This window comes from Lithobates pipiens, unplaced genomic scaffold (assembly GCF_037356315.1).
Source record: "Lithobates pipiens isolate NorthernLeopardFrog02 unplaced genomic scaffold, aLitPip1_a1.2 Scaffold_16, whole genome shotgun sequence".
Taxonomy (NCBI): domain Eukaryota; kingdom Metazoa; phylum Chordata; class Amphibia; order Anura; family Ranidae; genus Lithobates; species Lithobates pipiens.
Genome location: NW_027507748.1, coordinates 430,907,421 through 430,929,489, shown reverse-complemented (window position 1 = coordinate 430,929,489; position 22,069 = coordinate 430,907,421). Strand labels below are relative to the sequence as shown.

Here is a 22,069-nt window from a genome sequence, read left to right as displayed (position 1 = left end):
ATTTTCTCTGATACTTTGAAAGAACACCGCAAGCATGTCTGTATTGTTTTCGAGAGATTAAGGCGAAATCAACTTTACATAAAATTAGAGAAATGCGAGTTTGAACAAACTCAGATCCAGTTCTTGGGATACATAATCTCTTCTGAAGGGGTAAGCATGGATCCCGATAAGATCAAAGCTGTGGTGGATTGGCCCGCTCCTAAGAATGTTAAAGAGATACAGCGATTTGTTGGATTTGCCAACTTTTACAGAAGATTTATAAGGAATTTCTCTAGGGTAATTGCTCCAATCACACAGTTGACAAAGAAAGGGGTGCCCTTTTTGTGGTCACCTGAGGCACAGGCTGCCTTTAGTAAACTGAAAACTCTCTTCACTTCTGCACCAATACTGGTACATCCAGATCCAGAACTACCTTTCATCGTAGAAGTTGATGCTTCTAATTCTGCTGTGGGAGCTATCCTTTCTCAGCGAATGGGAGAAAAAATGCAGCTTCATCCTTGTGCTTATTTCTCTTGACTGATGTCTTCAGCCGAGATGAATTATGACATTGGAAACAAGGAGCTGCTGGCAATTAAGGAAGCATTTTCTGAGTGGAGGCATCTGCTGGAAGGAGCTAAGCACCCTGTAACCGTTCTCACCGATCATAAAAATTTAGAATTTATTAGGTCTGCTAAAAGGTTGTCATCTAGACAAGCACGTTGGACCCTTTTCTTTTCCAGGTTTAATTTTGTTATTTCATACCGCCCTGGGTCAAGGAATGGTAAGGCTGATGCCCTATCACGGATGTTGTCTGGGCCTCTCCAGGAAAGCACCTCTGAATGTACAATCCTGCCTCAAAAGAACTTTCTAGGGGCCATGAGTTCAAAGACATTTCTTAATCTTCTCAAGGAGGGGTATGAGAATGACCCACTTCTTAATAATCCTCCTAAGGACATTAACCTCAAGTACAACAATGGTTTTTGGACTCAAGCGCATTGCCTCTATGTACCTGAATCAGTTCGGGTAGAAGCCCTCAGGTTGGTACATGACACTAAGCTTGCTGGTCATTTTGGGGTTTCTAAAACAGAAGAACTCTTATCACGTTCCTTTTGGTGGCCTGGGTACAAGAAAGATGTTAAGAGTTATGTGGCTTCATGTCTAACCTGTGCTCGCAATAAGACACCTCGATCTTCTCCTCTGGGGTTACTTCTACCACTACCTGTTCCATCAAGACCATGGGGTCAATTTCTATGGACTTTGTGGTTGACCTTCCTCTTTCAAAAGGGATGACCACCATTCTGGTAGTCGTTGACCGTCTCACTAAGATGGCTCATTTTATTCCAGTTAAAGGGGTACCCTCCGCCGAACATACTGCTGAGGTAATGGTTAGAGAAGTTTTTAAACTTCATGGAATTCCTGATTATGTGGTGTCTGACAGAGGGGTACAGTTTACCTCAAAATTTTGGAGAAGTTTTTGCTCAGCTTTGGGTGTAACAGTTAATCTGTCCTCGGCTTTTCATCCGCAGTCTAATGGTCAGACCGAGAGGACCAATCAAACTCTGGAGCAATACCTTTGATGCTTCGTGAGTTATCTTCAGGATGACTGGGTGGACTACCTTCCTACGGCAGAGTTTGCTTATAATAACTCTAAACATAGTTCCACATCCCAAAGCCCTTTTTTCTTAAACACGGGGTATCATCCAGTTTTTATTCCTGATCTCAACTTCAATTCCTGCTGTTACCAACAGACTAACTTCATTACATGAGATCCAGGAGAAATTGACTGATACATTTAAGGAGGCGCAGGAATATTACAAGAAGGCTGCTGACAGATATCGTAGGTCTATTCCCACTTTTCAAGTAGGTGAGAAAGTTTGGTTATCTACCAAAAATTTAAAAGTTCAAGTTCCATGTGCTAAGTTGGGTCAAAAGTTTATGGGACCTTTTGAGATTTCTGCTCAAATCAACCCGGTCACTTTTCGCCTAAAACTTCCTTACAATATGAAGATTCACCCTGTGTTTCATATATCACTACTCAAACCATTTCATGAAAATACTTTTTCTGGAAGAATTCATCCTCCTCCCCCACCTGTCGAGGTACAGGGTGAAGAAGAATTTGTGGTGGGAAAAATTCTTGACTCCAGGATCTCTAGGAACAAATTGCAATATTTGGTTCAATGGGAAGGATATGGGCCAGAAGAAAATTCTTGGGAGCCTGAGGAGAATGTTCATGCCCCTAGATTAACAAGGGAATTCCACCAGAGGTTTCCTCAGAAACCTGGCCCTAAGACGTCCAGGGGACGTCCTGGGAGGAGGGGAGTACTGTTAGGACCTGGGCTTGAACCTGGAACCTCTGGTGTGTCTGGCAGTGACTCTGCTTGCTGAGCCACCTGGAATGCTGGACAGCTCCTTGGACAGCTCCTTGGACAGCTTCTTGGACAATTCCTTTAGTGATCTTGTCTTGAATCGTGTTTGCCTTGAACCTTGAACCCTTTGCTCCTCCCATGAACTTCCTGATATAAGCCATGTCTCTGCACTTCCTCCTTGCCAGAATATTGTGCCTTTACCAGCCAATATCTTGCTTCTATCTCTCCTGCTGCCGACCGTATCCTCGCTACCTTTCGTTACCGACATTTGGCTTGCTCCTGGACTACGCTTCTGCTGAATCCCAACCTGCAACTATTGGTTACCGACTTTTGGCTTGTTTCTCAACTACGCTTCTGCTTGATCTCTACCTGCTATATCTGCTACCAGACCCCCGGCTTGCTCACCTCCTGGTGGGGCTATCCTGAGGACCGCGACCTGGCACTAACACGCAGCCAAGCCCATCTCCACCTTTGGGAGCTCTGGTGAATACCGGTTAGTGCTTAGACCCCGCACCTCAGGTGAACCCGTGCCATCAGCCAGGGTGACCTGTGTGAATATCTGCTCTGCTGCTATAGCTATTGGTCTCTGAGCCTGACTCCAGATCGTGACACCCCAGCAGATACCTACCGTTAAAAACCTTGAAGACAAAAATATAGACATTGTCTTAGTTTTTATAAGGTACAGTTTCCAGGGCTATCATCCTGACCCTAGTTTGCGCTGGTGCAGCCTACACATTTAAAATCCATCTCCACTTTACAACCTAAGCAAGGTAAGCACGCCCCCCCCCCCCCTTCTTGCAACTGTGTTTCTTTAAAATTCTATTAATATATACCTTCAGGTGTCTTTCTCCCCACAGCATGTTTGGTCCCAAGTTCTACAGAGAATGGTGCTTTTATAGTGATGTCAGTGTTCTGCTATTTGTCACCACTTTGTGAATCCAGGCTGGCAAGTTGACTCACTCAAAGGTGGCGGGTATACGACAACGCAGGCACACAGGGAGGGGATTCTTTGGATCTAGAATAATTGGCAGTCAGTTTCTAAAGAGGGCAGAAAGAATGTGAATATTACAGCATAAACTATGGTGTGGTTTCTAATACATAGAGGGGGGCAAGGACATTTGTTCTTTACATTCAGCAAAGACCTTCAACAGTTTTGGTGCAATTAATTTTTACTAATCTTTGTCCAAAAATTCAAGATCTTCCTGTGAGAGAGTGGGTAGATGTAAATATTGTAAAAACTCCTTAAGCTGTTCATCAGGCCAGCCAGGGACTGCCCTGTATAGGTTTTCATAGAAGGATCTGAATTCTTTCAGAATTAGTTTGGGGATCAGAGATCACCTGGCCATCCAAACAACAAATCTCTGACGCCACTGTCTGTATTTTAGAGTCAGTAACTAGATTCTCCAGGAGTGTGCTGTTTTTGTCTCCAGACTCAAAGATCCTCCCAGCCAGTGAATTTAGATACAAGTGTGTGGCCGAAGCAAGATGCAGAGACAATGCTCTTCTTGCCTCAGCTAGCTGGCTAAAGTGATCAAATGTCGGGGAGCCAGAAAAAGCCTCAGCAGCCTTGGTCTCTCCCTCCTCCAGTACCTGTACCAGAGAGGACATTTCAGAGTGAACTGCTTTGATAGCTAAAATGTACTCTCGCCTAGTATTGGTGTTAAAGGCTTCCCAGACTACATGCATCAAGGCTGAATCCTCATTGAGCTCTCAATATTGTTGTAGTTTAGGAGAGACCATCTAAGTGCCAACAGTTTCGACCTCTGGTGTCCAACAACTCCAATGTGACCTCAAGAGGGGCATGGTCAGAGAGGCCTGCAAGTAAGTACGAGACCCATCTTACTACTGCCAGGGCACAGGTATTGCCAAAGACCAGGTCAATCCTGGAGCCTGATTTGCGAGTGGTGGAGTGAAAAGAGTAAGCTCTAGAAGTTTGCTGCTTCCATCTCCAAATTTCAGTATAGTTAAAGGCTTGTGCCCATTGAAATAAATCAGGTGCATACACTCTATTTGGGTTGGACGAGTCCAGAGACGGATCCAACATAGAATTGAAGTCTCCGGCAATATATAGTCGTGCAAATTGTAGTATGGCTAAGTTCTCATATACCGTATATAGGACCCACTGGTTAAAGGGAGGGGGAACATATACATTCAGCAGGGAATATACCACTGCCTGAATCTCTAATAAAAGAATTATGAATCGACCTTCCGGGTCAGTCTTTAGATGCAGGACCTTATATGCAAGAGATTTTTTTAATATGATGGACACTCCCCTTGCATAACTGGAATAGGTTGCATGGAATGATTGCTATACCCAGGGTCTATGAAGCTCCAGGATCTTATTCCCTAGAAGATGAGTCTCCTGCAGCAACAAAATATGGGACCTGTGACTATTTAAATATTTAAACATCAAAACTCTTTTAAACTTGTCCTTTAGACCCTGTACATTCCATGAGATAAGTTTTAGTTCCATAAGAGCAGTGACGTATGATGATATAGCATGATAATAAATATGAGTGGAGGCTCAGTCCCCTTGGGGACCAAGGGTAAATGCAAAAAATAATGGCTCTGAGTAAGGTGAGTACTGACATAACACAGGACATAGAACACATCATCCAGTGGATATAGAGCGTACAAAACAAACAAACAATAAACTGCGAACTCCCTACTGACCATGGAGTAACGCAAAAAAAAACAAACAAAAAAACTATGGCCAGTTGAATACCCAAAACCTGAACTCAATCTCTTCTTTGGCAACTAGATCCAACCAGAATCCGTCCTCACTGGAGGAAAACTACTCAGGCAGGGGTTGAGGAAGTCTTGCAGTGTAGAATAACAAATCAGTGTCACTGTGCTAGAATTCCTGATATAAACGAAGGCAGCTTGGATCCAGTCAAAAAATGGTTAATGTAAAGCACAGGAGACATAGAGGGCAGGTCGACCACCATTGTGAGTTGGTAGGTGGTTTACCCCCAACCATATAACTCCTGCCCGTGTTTATGAAAAATAGAAAAATAACAAGAATAACAAGAGGAAAAATAGTTCCTCCATCAGGGCAGGCAGATAGCATATGTGCTCGAGCACCATGCGACAGCAGAAAATGGAAGGGAACCACAATGGAAAGAGGGGCAAGAAGGGCTTATCGCAATCTGGCAAGCTAGGCATCCGCTTCATCAGAAGTATCAAAAAATTTAACAGTACCTTCATGTTGCTCCTGCAGGTGACTTGGGGATAGCATGCTGTATTTAAGGTTGCAGTCACAAAGGCGGGGATGGACATCATTGAAGGTTTTACGTTTCTTCTGGAGTTCTTGGGAGAAATCCACAAACAGCATTATCTTTGCATTTCCATGTTGGAGATTTAGGTGTTTCGGGGCTTCAGGCAGGATACGGTCGCAATCACAATAATTTAGGAAGCGAACTAGGAAGGGGTGTGGTGGGGCCCGTGGTATTTGGCGGCCCATAGGCACCTGATCAGCCCCTCAGGTGGAGGGCCGTCTTTAAGGCAGGGCAAAAGGGGCTGTTGCCCGGGGCCCTGTCATTGTTGCGGGGCCCAAAGCAGCTGCCTCATACTTGCCAACTATCCCAGTTTAAATTCCCTTGTCCCTTGAAGTTTTAGTCATGTGCTCTGTCCCGATATCTCAGTGTGAAGTGCTGGTACTAATGCTGCCCAGCTCTGCCCTATTGTTATGTAAAGATGACTCACCTGCAGACCCTGTGTCTACATGTAATAACCGGCATTCCTATGTAAATAGCAGAAGCATTACTAATTAAATAGCTGCGGCCGATAGCATTGATATGTAAATAAAGGTGGCATTCATATGTATATCATGCTCCCCTGCAGTGAGTAGATAATATCCTGTAATCTCTAGCAACCAATCAGTGAGCAGTATTATTGTACAGTAATCTCTAGCAACCAATTAACAAGCAGAAATCATTTGCTGTAACCCGTGAGCCGTAATGTGTGCTGTAACCTCTAGCAACCAGTCATTAAGCAGTAATGATATGCTGTAACCGCTGGCAACCAATTGCAATTGCTGCCTGATCTGATAAAACTGATTTTAAGTCTAGCTGCTATTTATTGTATGTCTCAGAGCAGGTGGAGAGTGAAATTGCAACGGGGGGGGGGGGGGGCAAGAATTTTTTTGCCCAGGGTCCAATCGATATTAAAGACGGCCCTGGACCTAACACTCGCACATTATAGTGACGCATGCGATTTTCAGCATCGTCAGCTTTGTTTAGCAGATATTTGACTGATTGCTGCAGCTCAGTAATCATACCAGCCTATTGTTCTGTGCAGTCTTCCACATTTGATCCACGTGTCTCCGATTCCTTCATGTGGCTTCTTATATTTTTCAGGTCATTCCTGATGAGGTTACATTCCTCTGATAAATGGTCAATGCTGACTAATAATGATGTCCTGCTCTGCTCTATAGCTGTCAGGATGAGAGGTGTATCCGGCGCTCTTGGCACCTCTGCCGCTTCGGGAGCAGAGCCCATTGCTGTGTCCCCCTCCATCTCTGTGAGCAGAGCATGCAGTCTGTTAAGCTAGATGGCGTCGGTACACGAGGGGATGGCTGAAACCGGTGCCTGTCCATGGCCGTGATGTGTGTTGGAGGATTTAGGTGCTATGTAGCCGCTCCTCCTAAAGGTAAGGATCTCCGCTTAGAGCGCCAGAGAGACCGATTATCCGGCACTAATCCACAGGATAAACTCAAGATGGCAAGAGCTCAGCACAGGCATGTCTGCTCAGGTCTTCATCCGGGCACGGCTCCCCCCCACTAGTGCAATATTTGACACTGTTTTTAATAAACAAACGCATCAATATCTAGTTCCATGGATGTAGTAGTATTCTCAATGAATTCTCAAAGTGCTCTTTAGATATTTTTGTTCTAATTTTGCTACATCCTTGAAAATAGTTGCACACAAATATCTGTGCTGCTGAAAACTGATGACATGAATAAGGTGTGATTGTGAAAAGTGGGAGACTTTTTTTGGTAAGATAAAAATGTAAAAAGTCCAGCAAAGAGACACAGAATTTTTTAGATGCGTTTTTACCAAAAAATCTGAAAAATTTAAAATTTTTAAGTAAGCTTACGATTTTGTGCTGGGCCTCTTAGCCATCTTGGGCTAAATGTGACCCACAGCCCGCAGGTTGAACCCCCCTGCATTAAAAGCTAACTCTTTTAGAACACGTATTTAATATTTTCATGTATACTAAGCAACCTAGTAAAGCCACTTACTGCTGCCTTTAATTTTCCTGGACTTTGAGAATGACCACTGCCATTTGAGCCATCATGCACAGGAGTTTGTTTCTGTGATACGTTCTCCTCAAAGAATGCTGATCCCTTAATACTTTAATTCTCTTTTCTTTAACATGTCCTATGTAGCATCTCTTTCAGAGATACATATATGAAAACCCTGTGTTTTATGATCAGCATTTTTGTATTCACCTGTATATCTTCAGTGTGTTGAGTGTTGTGCAAATTATTACATTTAGGCAGCGAAACTCATTAAGGTGGCTAATAAAGATACATCTACAGTTAGGAATAAAATATTTCTTAGTTGTATTTGCTGCCTTTATTGCTGCATGTTCATTGCTTAAAGCTTTGCAAATCACTAACTAAAACAGCAAGAAACATACAAAAGCTTCATGTCTGTGAAATGAGATAGAGAGAGAAGAACCCATAAGATTTAATGCCCAAGATAAAGTATGACACTCATCAGTCACAGACGTTGTGGAATTCAATTTACAGCACATTAGTACAAGGTGAAGGTGCTTGCCCCATTCACAGGAGCAGTGACAGAAGCTAGAGTAGAAATGCGAGAGAGGATTGCTGGGACAGACTATATGATCTGTGAAATTACACCTACCTTGCACCATCAGCACTTTCTGAAAGTATAGTCATTTCATTTTTACACAGTGATAAAACTTGTATTTTGTTTTCATGCAGTTCTTATTAAATCTATTACACAAAATACAATAGCAATACTATGTATGTGTTGCCAGTTTATAATGAAACTCCAATAACTACACTTGCCGTGTTTGTTAGACTTTTTGCATTGGTGGCATTTCTTAAGCTTCATTTATTGTTAGTGCTTTGTGTCTCAGAAAATCCATTTCCTTACAAAAGTGCATTTTATGTTCTTTTATTTACAATTTTTGAGTAAAAGGGCTGGCGTAGTTTTAGAATCAATCACAAACAAATAATAAATAAGGGTCTGGAAATCTCCAAACTTCTATTTCTGCAGTAAAGTAAGGTAAAGCTACCAATGTTGAAGAAGACTCCTATAGATATCACCATACCTTGCCTCAGATCTTCTTTTAATTTAGACTTGCATGCTCGCCACTGGATGCTGCAGACTGAAGCTGTGAAATCTGCTAAAAATTGCTTGAGCATGCATGTTTAAAGTGATGCCAGGGAAGTGTTATTTTATATAATGTCCGGGAACAAAATGATTGATGGCAAGGAAAGCTAATATCTGTGAGAGGTGGACAATGACAATAGGGATTAGGAAGAGCATGGATTGATTGATAATTGAAGATGTTAAAAAAAAATGGAGATGGGCTCAAGATGGCTTCTGAAACTTCAAAGGCTTATATTGTGGAGATGCAAGTTTTTGAAGGAATTGGGAACAATCAGGTTCAGCACAGGAGAGGGCTTGCTATAAAGTGGAATTGTAGTCAAATTCTAACTGATGAGGTCACCCATAGGCTTACGATGGGGTATTCTGGTTCGGCTGCCCCTCCTCTACACTGAAACCAGCATTGGAAGCTGGTCATGTGGTCGGAGCAAATCAGCTACAGGAAAGGTAAGTATACAGATCTTTTCTTTTACAGGGTAGATAGAATAGTCTTAGAATGGAGATGGGAGTAGATTTAGCCTTAGCATTTGACTGATATTACAATTCAAATCAAGATAGAGCCTGGCAAAGCATCAGAAAGGAGGAAAACTGGTCTTTGGTAATGTCCATGGATTCCAGACTTCAGACAGTCATTGCCAGTAAAGGTTTTCCAACAAAATATTAAAAATTAACATTTTATTCATGATTATATTCATTTGTCCTATTACAATTGAGCCCCAGAAAATGAGGGGACTGTGCTTAAAAATGGTTGCAGTTCCTAAAATTTGTACTTGATATTTATGTTCAACCTCTTGAATTAAAGCTGAAAATCGGAACTTCAAATTCATTAGGATTGTTTTGTTTTAATTTTTTCTGGTGGCATACAGAGCCAAAAGTTTGAAAATTATGCCGATGACCAAATATATATGAACCAAACTGTATATTTTGTACAGTCACATCAGTAGCAGCCCTCAAGGAGCTTACAATCTAAGGTCCCTAACTCACATTCATACATTTAAATACTAGTGTCAATTTAGAGAAGAGCCAATTAACCTACCAGCATGTCTTCAGAGCGTGGAAAGAAACCCACACAGGCACATGGGGAACATGCAAACTCAAGGCAGGTAGCGCTATGGTGAAATTCAAACTGACGGCCCTAGTGCTAGGTGGAAGTGCTAACTACTTTACTAACTACTAACTGCTAACTACTTTAACTACTAACTTTAACATCATTCAATTACAATATGACTCATGTAGCAATTGTATATGCTATATATATTTTTTTTATTGTGCCATTTTTTTTTTGGTTTCATGAAAGTGTACCCCCTTCAATATACATTCCATTCAGTTTGGCTTGTTGGTTTGAATTTGACATGCCTGTAAATGTAAACCCTCTCATCACCAATTCTGTATACACTAATTCCGTCTTCTGTCATATCACGTTTGACAAATGTTAAAGCCCAGAGTGACTGAATATTCTTTTTATCAAAGAAAAACATTTTTTTTTTTAAATGAGCATCTCGTTTTATCCTTGAATTGAGCTAAATCTAGTTAAACACCAATGTATATTAAAACTGAGCGCATTCAAGCATTAACCTATGGCAGAAGGATTCTTAACCCACAAGGCATGAGTGAAAATCAATGCCCTCAATTACTAAAGACCATGTTCTGCAGAGAGCTCTGGTATTGTTAATCTATGGCTCAGAACAATGAGATTTGGTGAGCATGTTATGGATATATAAAAGGATTTAACAAGCCAACTTGACCTATGAAATTTAAAGAGATGCTTCCTATTCTCTAGTCTTATCCGTTAAGGATTAACATACTTTTAGAACAATAAACCTGGTGCTACATCCTTTTCATAGTTATAGACAAAAGAATAGTTATGTTTATAAAGCACTGTTACATGAGCAAAGTATTTTCTTGTTAAATAAAATAGTTTTCCCCTTATTTTATTCTGTAGTGCCTGTAGTGTGCACCCTAGTGCCAGCTAAACATCAGTTTTATTGCAGTGTCAATGGCGGAATATGCCGGCACTCTGTGCAGTGGTACTGCTGCTTGTAGTTTAACTGGGGACCATGCAGGAAAAAGTGATGGCAACTAAAACGTTGCATGAAAATGGATCTTTAATCACTTGTCATCTGACCCAGAGCACGGGGAGGCTCTCCTGTGCAGAATCATGTATATATACAGGATTCTGCACTTCAGCCTGCAGGGAATGTGCGTGCACCGTCAGTGGGCCGCTTCTGCTGTGAACATTCACAGCAGAAGCCGATATGCGGGTGCCGAGCAATCAATATCCTCTGGCACCCGCTGATCGTCGGTGATACACACAGAACTGAGATTTGCCTATGTAAACAAGGCAGATCCCTGTTCTGAGGGGGGGGGGGTGGATTTTGTGTTCCTGCAAAGCAAAGAATAAAATCAATTTCTTGCCTTAGTAAAGGCACCTAACACAGTACACACTGGCTAGCCACACAGTTAACTCTTTGATCACCCTAGATGTTTAACCTCTTCCCAGCCAGTGTCATTAGTATAGTGACGTTGCATATTTTTAACACTGATCACTGTATTAGTAGTGTCACTGGTTCCCGCAAAGTATCAAAGTGTCAGTTAATGCCAGACTGCCTGATGCAATATTGCAGTCCCACTATAAGTTTCTGATCGCCATCATTACTAGTATTAAAAAATATATATATACATACAGTATCTCACAAAAGTGAGTACACCCCTCACATTTCTATGAATATTTTATTATATTTTTTTATGTGACAACACTAAAGAAATTACACTTTGCTACAATGTAAAGTAGTGAGTGTACATCTTGTATAACAGTGTAAATTTGCTGCCCCCTTAAAATAACTCAACACACAGCCATTAATGTCTAAACCGCTGGCAACAAATGTGAGTACACACCTAAGTGAAAATGTCCAAATTGGCCCAAAGTGTCAATATTTTGTGTGGCCACCATTATTTTCCAGCAATGCCTTAACCATTTTGGGCATGAAGTTCACCAGAGCTTCACAGGTTTCCACTGGAGTCCTCTTCTACTCCATGAGGACATCACGGGGCTGGTGGATGTTAGAGACCTTGTGCTCCTCCACCTTCCGTTTGGGGATGCCCCACAGATGCTCAATAGGGTTTAGGTCTGGAGACATGCTTGGCCAGTCCATCACCTTTATCTTCAGCTTCTTTAGCAAGACAGTGGTCATCCTGGAGGTGTGTTTGGGGTCGTTATCATGTTGGAATACTGCCCTGTGGCCCAGTCTCCGAAGGGAGGGGATCATGCTCTGCTTTAGTATGTCACAGTACATGTTAGCATTCATGGTTCCCTCAATGAACTGTACCTCCCCAGTGCCTGTAGCACTCATGCAGCCCTAGACCATGACACTTCCACCAACATGTTTGACTGTAGGCATACTCCTTACCTGTTTGCTGCCACACATGCTTAACACCATCTGAACCAAATAAGTTTATCTTGGTCTCATAAGACCACAGGACATGGTTCCAGTAATCCATGTCCTTAGTCTGCTTGTCTTCAGCAAACTGTTTTCAGGCTTTCTTGTGCATCATCTTTAGAAGAAGCTTCTTTCTGGGACGACAGCCATACAGACCAATTTGATGCAGTGTGCAACGTATGGTCTGAGTACTGACATAGTGACCCCCCACCCCTTCAACCTCTGCAGCAATGATGGCAGCACTTATACGTCTATTTCCCAAAGACAGCCACTGGATATGAAGCTGAGCACGTGCACTCAACTACTTTGGTCGACCATGGCGAGGATTGTTCTGAGTGGAAACTGTCCTGTTAAATTGCTATCTGATCTTGACTACCATGCTGCAGCTCAGTTTCAGGGTCTTGGCAATCTTCTTATAGCCTAGGCCAGTGATGGCGAACCTTGGCACCCCAGATGTTACATTTCCCATGATGCTCCACTACACTGCGGAGTGCATGACCATCATGGGAAATGTAGTTCCAAAACATCTGGGGTGCCATCACTGGTCTAGGCCATCTTTATGTAGAGCAGCAATTCTTTTTTTCAGATCCTCAGAGAGTTCTTTGCCAGGAGGTACCATGTTGAACATCCAGTGACCAGTATGAAAGAGTGAGAGCGATAACACCAAATTTAACACACCTGCTCCCCATTCACACCTGAGACCTAGTAACACTAACAAGTCACATGACATCAGGGAGGAAAAATGGCTAATTGTACCCAAATTGGACATTTTCACTTAGGGGTGTACTCACTTTTGTTGCCAGTGGTTTAGACTTTATTAACTGTGTGTTGAGTTATTTTGGGGGGACAGCAAATATACACTGTTATACAAGCTGTACACTCACTACTTTTCATTGTAGCAAAGTGCAATTTCCTAAGTGTTGTCACATGAAAAGGTATATTAAAATATTTATAAAAATGTTAGGGGTGTACTTACTTTTGTGAGATACTGTACATCCTATCGCTTGTAGACGCTATAACGATCACATAAATCAATCAATATAAGCTTATTGTTTTTTTTGTTTTTTTTTTACCAAAATCATGTAGCAGAATACATAATGGCTTGAATTTTTGAAGAAATTCGATTTTTTTTTTTATTGGATATGTTTTAGAACAGAAAGTTTTTTTCAAAATTGTCTGTCTTTTTTTGTTTATAGCGCAACAAACAAAACAAAAACCCAGTGGTGATTACATACCACCAAAAAAAAAGCTCTATGTTATGTACTTTATTAAACAAGCCCATGTGTGTACCTGTACTAAATAATTCGTGTATGGCAGTAAAATTGTGTCTGACAATGGTATGGGAAAATGATTATTGTAAATATGTCATTTGAGTAGCAGTGTCAGATTTTCCATGGATCATTAGTGTATTTCAGATAATTCCTCATTGTATGATGTGATGTGAGCAGAAAGATAAGCATGACATCATGATCAGACCCCTTCCATTTATACTGTATTTTATATATTCAAACCAGATGAAAAATATATGTTCTGGAGTCACCAGATAATAATCTCCTAGCTAATGTGTGTAATTCATGATGAGAGTAAAAAATTGTAATCTAAAATCTTGTGTATGTCTAATGCAGTAAATAGCGAAAAATAGTCAAATTTCTATCACATCCCATATAGTGTAAACAAGTTACTGGCTAGAATAATAATATGCTCTACTATATCTACAAATCTGAAGAACAAAGAAATTTAATTAAGAACATTACAATGTGATGATAAATCAATTGTCAGTTGGTTGCCACGGGCTTAATCCTGTTTCAGCGCTGATTATCCTACTGTTCATCCACCGTATTGTTTTGAGTTATTGCCGAAGCTTGACAACATAAAGGAGTTTATAATAAATTATCCTACAAGAGAGTGTTTGCATTAACTTGGGTTGAATCACTTTCGGCAAGTGTCACTGATTTAGTTTTGAGCATGATAATTACATGCCAGTATTTGAACTATTATGTTACAGCCAACCAGCACGTAGATTCAAAAGCAAAATCTGGGTAATGTTATGACAAACTTGATATTGTAAAGCAGAACAGTAGAAAGCCCCACTAAACTGTATGTGATACACCTTCACTTCAGCATTTCATTAGCCATCAGAGGTGGAGGTGGGTGCATATGCAGCATGGGTACCATCGACTCCCAATGATCTTAAAAATGAGTAAGTGCAGAGTGTCTTATTTAGATTACCTCATTTTATAATAGTATATTTCAGAAAATTAGATAATAAATAATTTAGTCATAATTAGAAATGTAAAACTTTCCAAAATAAATATTCCTCCTAAGAGCAGACACTGCTGGCTGCTGATACCATTATTATTGACCAACACGGTATCCTATGCACCTCTTATATCTGAAATTCTCAGCTTCATAAATAAGCTCCACCAACTTTTATTGTCCTGTCCAGTGAGATCAACCTTGGTGGATGATGAGATAGTCTTAGGGGATTGTGGAAGTTGGTAGAGCTTAGTCAATAAATCAGGTCCCCGCTAATGAAATTAAACCTAACCAGAGGAAAGTACTCAAGAGGCTGTTCTGGCTCATAAAGGTATTAGCAGGTATTTTGTGGTATCTGAACATAGGCATATTTTTTCTTTTAAAAAGTCAAAATGAGGTACAGGTGTACTTTACATATGAAAATGTAAATACTGAATACACTTTACACACATTGATATGTCTCAACCTGGCTTGGTGGGTGTGGTGGCCTTCGACTCCCTGGAGTGGGGATGCCTTTGGGAAGTCCTATCTAAATTTGGATTTGGTCCTAGGTTTAAAAACTGGCTACAGATGCTATATGCTAATCTACAAGTGAGAATTCGTACTAACAGCACCCTTTTTCCTGGGTCATGAAACACGACAGGGGTGTCCATTGTCCCCTGGACTATTTACCCTAGCTCTAGAATGCCTGGCTATCCTCATAAGGGCACATAGGAGGGTGAGGGGTATATAAGAGCAGATAGGAGGGCGAGGGGTTTGAGGGGTATATGAGTCCAATAGAAGAAAATCTGTCTATACTTTAGAGACATCCTACTTTACCTTGAAGATGCTTCATCATCTCTTCACTCCATGCTGGCCCTATTTCATTAATTTAGCCGGTACTCGGGTATCTGTATAAACTGGGACAAGTCCGTCCTGTTCCCACTGGACCCCTCGGTCTCTCTCACTGATACCCGTACTCTCCTCCAGTGGGTGGATGAGTTCATGTACCTGAGGATTAAGGTGACTGGAAAAATGGATGAATATGTAGAGAAAAATATACACCCCCTTATGACACAACTTACTACCAAATGTGCAGCATGGCATATTCTCCCATTGACCCCTGCAGGTAGGGTCAACTTACTAAAGATGATATATCTACCCAATTTTTTGTTTATTTTTTTGGAATTTAACATCACATATCCCTAAAACTTTTTGGGGGAGGCTGGAGGGAGTGGTGGGTTACTTTGGACAAGGAAACCCCCCAGAGTGGCAAAGCGTATACTGTACCTTCCCTTGTCTGGAGGGGGATTGGCACTCCCAAACTTCCAACTATACTACTGGGCAGCTGACCTTGTTACGGTGCAGTGGTGGTTCTCTCAGCCTAAACAGAATCCAGTGGTTATCTTAGAGGCAGCTACTTTCAGGGAGTTAGGGCACACCCCTCTTTGATGGCTTCCATGAAGACTACAATACAGGTTTGGCAGGATGCTAGGGTGATCTACAGGAAACCCTCTCATGAATCTCCTCCTAACACATCCCTTTGGGGAAAGCCAATGCTCCCACACATTAATACTGTTCCGGACCCCTCTCTTCCTGTGGGCCAAGAAGGGGATCACTACTTTAAAGCATGTGATTCTGAATGGTAGACTCATGTCCTTCCAGGAATGATTGGCAATTGTACTCGCTTCCTGGATCCTTTCAGTTTAGATACTGGCAATTGAGACATGCCTTTGGGGCACAGTTCGTAGAACTGGTGGTCCTTGAGTCAGATTCCATTGAACACCTCTTAACCTTTGGAGTGATGGGGAAACCCTTATCTTCCCTCTACTTATGCCTGACTGGGCTTAGGACACCAAACTGTCATTCTCTCTGGATAAATGGAGGTTGGACATTCAAACCTAGATGATAACATTTGGGGGGTTTGTGTGCCTTTGGGGCACAGTTTGTAGAACTGGTGGTCCGGAGTCAGATTCTATTGAACACCTCCTAACCTTTGGAGTGATGGGGAAACCCTTATCTTCCCTCTACTTATACCTGACGGGTCTTAGGACACCAAACTGTCATGCTCTCTGAATAAATGGAGGTTGGACATTCCAAACCTAGATGATGACATTTGGGAGGTTTGTGTGTCCTCCTTTATGCCCTCCATGATAGCAGCCAAAGACATATTCATACAAGTCAAGTTTCTCCACAGGGTCTACTACACCCCCACAGAGATTGTCCCATATATACCCTCAGAGGGACCCAAAATGCCCTAGATGTAAACGAGAAATAGGCTCTTTCTGGCATATGGTTTGGTTGTGCCGTAAACTTCATCCATACTGGGAGGCAGTAGCAACATCTTTGAGTGACCTGTGTGGCACAAATGTACCACTAGACCCTCTGGTTATGCTATTGGGTCATTTGGAGGAGGTAGAGGGGGACAGATATACTAAGCTCTGTATAACCTTCTGTCTGTCTTACACCAGAAGGGAAATACTTTTAAGGTGGAAATCAGTGGAACCTCCCACCCCTGCCTCATGGCAACAGTCATGCTGCCCCTATGTAGATTCACGTATGAAAGCAGATAGTATCCAGGTAAATTAGACAAGGTCTGGTCTGGCTGGATATATGCATGTGGATTGCGTAATTAGGTTGGAAGTCCTGTATGGTTTGTTCTTTGGGGATTGCAGCCTCTGTGGGAATAAATGTTGTTGGTGAATATTTTGTCATGCACTATGTAGGCTGTCTTCAGCCACATCTCTTATAATGCTGATTTGTTCTTTGTACTGAATACACATCTGGTAGCCACAGCTAGCTTTCATAAGACAACTATCTTCTACTATCTTGTAAGAAAGTTCTACACCTTGTGGTTCTTGAGTTTCAAAATGAGAAAATGGCGTTACTGTGGCACAAGCTTGTAAGTCACGGCTTTCTGCGTGTATGAAAGGGAATCGGGAATCATTCTAAATGCTATTGTAAAGGCTGTTTTTTTGGTTTGTTTTCAATTTTTATTAAAATAAAAAAGTTGTACTCGCCTGCTCTGTTCAATGTTTTTTTTTTTTAGAGCAGCCAAAACCTCCTCTTCTAGTGGCCCCCACTGAAGATCTTGGCTCCATTTCTTCAGTTTCCGCCCCCAGAGCAAGTATTTGTTATTGGGGCAGAAGTGCAGTCTTGCTCTCGAGCCAGGCTGTGTGCATCTTTTGATGTGCTCAGCGTGGGTTAACCTCAATGTCCTGCTCTGGGCTCACAGCATTTGACTGACAGCAGTGTGAGCCAAGCTTGTGGGAGCACAGAGAGAAGAGTGGAGACCAGGAGATGGACATAGAGCTGGATGGATACAGGAATCAATGTAGTATTTAGAAGAGGAGAAGGGCACAGCAAGTAGCAAAACTCTTTTTCAGCTTAAAGCAGAGTTACTCCCTTAATGACCAGGCCATTTTTTTGCGATACGGCACTGCACTACTTTAACTTACAATTGCGTGGTTGTATGACGCTGTACCTGAATAAAATTTATGTCCTTTTACTCCCACAAATAGAGCTTTCTTTTGGTGGTATTTGGTCACCTCTGCGTTTTTTATTTTTAGCGTTGTAAACAAATATTTTTTGCTTTCTGCTATAAAACACATCCAGTAAAAAAATGTAAAAAATTTAATTTCTTCATCAATTTAGGCCAATATGTATTTTGCTACATATGTTTGCTAAGAAAAATCCCAATAAGGATAGATTTATTGGTTTGCGCAAAAGTCATAGCGTCTACAAACTATGGAATATATTTATGGCATTTTTATTTATTTTTTAATTTTTTTACTAGTAATGGCAGTGATCAGCAATTTTTAGTGATACTGCGACATTGCGGATGACGAATCGGCCACCTGACACTCTTGACACTTGTATGGGAACCAGCGACATTATAAGCCCTTGTACACACGATCTGAGTTTCCGACGGAATGTGTCCGATCAGACTGTATTGTCGGATAATCCGACTGTGTGTGGTCTCCATCGGACTGTTTCCGTCGGGAATATCCGACGGACCAAGTTTTCCAACTTGTCTATAAAATTTTCCGACAACATGCTCCGATCGGACATACTCCGATCATGTGTAGCCTACTCCGACAAAGTGCCACGCATGCTCATAACAAATTCCTAGACCAAAGCTATTGGCTACTAGCCTGAACGTAGTCCCGTCATAACGAAATAACGTCATCACGTTATGTACAATGGGATTTTCCGACAACTTTGTCCGACTGTGTGTATGCAACAGTTTCAGACCGTGTGTACAAGGGCTTACAGTGATCAGTGCTAAAAATATTCACTGTTACTGTACTAATGCCACTGGCAGGGAAGGGGTTAACATCAAAGGGTTACGTGTGTCCCTAGGAGGTGCTTGCTAACTGTGTGGGGGATGGTCTGACTGGATGAAGACAGAGATCAATGTTCCCGCTTGTCAGGAACACAATACTTCTATCTTCTTCCCTGTCAGAACGACAATCTTTTATTTGGCTTTCCTAAAAAAATACATAAGCTTCAATGAACTGCAAACAAATTCAGTGTCTGAATGTTACAAATTCTATAACTAATAGGAATGAAAAGTTATCATAGAAATGGGAAATTAATTAAGGGCTTCAAAAACTAGATCTCTCAGCCAAAGTTGCCAGCTCTATCGCCGTCTTTCATGGAGTTACACTTGATTCTGCATTAATTAAAGTCAATTAAAAATCATAATATGGTGTACGAGACCTCTTGTACTTGCTATAACAAGTGACCAAAGATCAGATGTAGAAGTAAAGAATTAAACTATTGTAAAAACAAAACAAAAAAAAAAACCTTTCAGTGCTCTTACCCTAGTAAAACCTACCAAAAACTGGAAAAAAAACTTTCTGAGAGGACTGATCCCATAATGTTTTATACAAAGAAGTGTACATTTTGCATAAAAAATTTTTACTTGATGATGTAACTTTTTCCCAGTTTGACAAGCTAGCTACAGTTCTAATGAGGTTGTCTTTAACGTGATATTCTCTTTCTTTGCCAGAATATTTCTCAGTTGCCATGCGGAAGAGCACTGTATACCTATGAAGGAAAGGAACCCGGGGATCTGAAGTTCAACAAGGGTGATATCATTATTCTGAGACGGAAGGTGGATGAAAATTGGTATCATGGAGAGTTAAATGGAAACCGTGGATTCTTCCCTGCCAGCTACATCCAGTGCATCAAACCACTTAACCAGCCTCCTCCACAAGGAAAAGCACTTTATGACTTTGAAATCAAGGATAAAGATCAAGATAAAGATTGTTTAACATTCACCAAGGTACAGAAATTAGTTTTGTGGGTATTTGACAAGTATATATATATATATATGTATAGTATATATATCTATACTTAGTGCTAAGATTTATAAAGTTATTTGTACCAGATCAATTTCAAAACTGAACATCTTGGTTAATATTACTTTAGATCAGGTTAAACAACTGTGATGTCATTGGTTGGGGGGAAGAAGGAACCAAGGAATAGCTTTGTAGAGAATGCAAGACCTCAGTTACGGTTTTCTTGCAGGATAAAAGGCTCTATGTGGATTATTTAAAGGTTAAAGAATTGCTAGCAGTCACCTTGATAGGGCTGTAGAAAAGAGCATGTGTACATTTTTTTCAACTTTGATAACCCAGACAGGTCCACTTTAAATGAAAACATACACTATATTTCCAAAGGTTTTGAGACACCTGCCTTTACATGCACATGAACTTTAATAGCATCTCAGTCTTGGGGTTTAATATTGAGTTGGCCCACCCTTTGCACCTATAACAGCTTAAACTCTGATGGGAAGGCTGTCTACAAGGTTTAAGAGTGTATCTATGGGAATGCTTGACCATTCTTCCAGAAGCACATTTGTGAGGTCAGGTACTGATGTTGGACGAGAAAGCCTAGCTCGCAGTCTCTCTAATTCATGTCAATGGCGTTCTTTCGGGTTAAGGTCATGGCTCTGTGCTGGCCAGTCACCCAAACCTCACTTATCCATGTCTTTATGGACCTTGTATGTGCACTGGTGCGCAGTCATATTTTAACAGAAAGGGGCCATCTCCATACTGTTCCCACAAAATTGTGAGCATGAAATTGTCCAAAGTGTCTTGGTATGTTGACACCTTCAGAGTTCCCTTCACTGGAAGTAAGGGGCCAAGCCAAACCCCTCAAAAACAACCCCCCACCATAATCCCCCCTCCACCAAATGATTTGGAACAGTGCACAAAGCAGGGTCCATAAAGACACGGATAAGTGAGTTTGGGGAGAAGAAACTGGCCTGCACAGAGCCCTGACCTCAACCCGATAGAACATCTTTGGGATGAATTAGAGCAGAGACTGCGAGCCAGGCCGTCTTAGTCACATCAGTGCCTGCTCTCACAAATGTGGTCAAACATTCCCATAGACACACTCCTAAACCTTGTGGACAGCCTTCCCAGAAGAGTTTAAGCTGTTATAGCTGCAAAGGGTGGGCCAACTCAATATTGAACCCTATGGACTAGGATGCCATTAAAGTTCATGTGCATGTAAAGGCAGGTTTCCCAATACTTTTGAAAATATAGTGTAGTTGCAGATATTCATTTACATTTTTTTTGTTTTTTTTACTAAATATTACAATCTGCAAGTTACATAACTAAAACTGAAAGCTGAAAAAAGTTTTATTTGGGACAACACATTGCAGCCAAAAAAACATAAACATTTTTTTTCTGTTTATTTCCAGGTGTGATTAAAAGATTGTAGGGCAAGGTAAAGTGCCATGCCCCCTGGACACATGGCACTGTGTGGGCACAAACAGGGTGAAGCAGGACACCGTGTTAACCAGTTCCCGACCGGTGCACGCCGATGTACGTCGGCAGAATGGCACGGGCAGGCATATTGGCGTACAGGTACTTCCATTTTTAAATGCCACCCTGCCATCGCATGCACGCCGCCTGCGGCGTGCTCGCAGGCCAGTCGGGACCCCCGTGAGTCCGGTCACGGGTCGCGCGGACTCGATTGCCAAGGGGATACCCGCGATTGTTTCACGGGGCGGCTGAATTGGGAAATGCCCTTGTAAACAGCATCTCCCCGTTCTGCCTAGCAACAAGTGACGCTGATCTCTGCTCCATGTGATTGGAGCAGAGATCAGTGTTCACTAAAACAAAGCCCAGCCCCCCACAGCTAGTAACACGCCCCTAGGAACACTTAACCCCTACACTGCCACCCCCGGTTAACCCCTTCACTGCCAGTGTCATTTATACAGGAATCACTGCATTTGTATAGCAGTGATTGCTGGATAAATGACAATGGTCCCAAAAATGTGTCAAAAATGTCCGATGTGTCCGTCATAATGTTGCAGTCACAATAAAAATCGCTGATCGCCGCCATTACTAGTAAAAAAAATTATTAATAAAAATGCCATAAAACTATCCCCTATTTTGTAAACGCTATAACTTTTGCGGAAACCAATCAATAATCGCTTATTGCGATTTTTTTTTACCAAAAATATGTAGAAGAATACGTATCGGCCTAAACTGAGGGAAAAAAATTTTTTTTATATATTTTTGGGGGATATTTATCATAACAAAAAGTAAAAAATGATGCCTTTTTTTCAAAATTGTCGCTCTATTTTGTTTATAAAAACCGCAGGGGTGATCAAGTACCACCAAAAGAAAGCTCTATTTGTGGGAAAAAAAGGACCTCAATTTTGTTT

At 41.5% G+C, this 22,069-nt stretch overlaps 1 protein-coding gene across 2 annotated transcripts in view; it reads left to right on the top strand.

Annotated features, from left to right (window-relative positions):
• Positions 1 to 22,069, top strand: part of SH3RF3 (SH3 domain containing ring finger 3) — a 609,268-nt gene that overhangs the window by 302,024 nt on the left and 285,175 nt on the right. For both annotated transcript variants that reach the window (XM_077482583.1, XM_077482584.1), the window contains exon 2: positions 19,397 to 19,672. In XM_077482583.1, the coding sequence (XP_077338709.1) occupies positions 19,397 to 19,672 (276 nt within the window). The remainder of the gene's footprint in view (positions 1 to 19,396; positions 19,673 to 22,069) is intronic.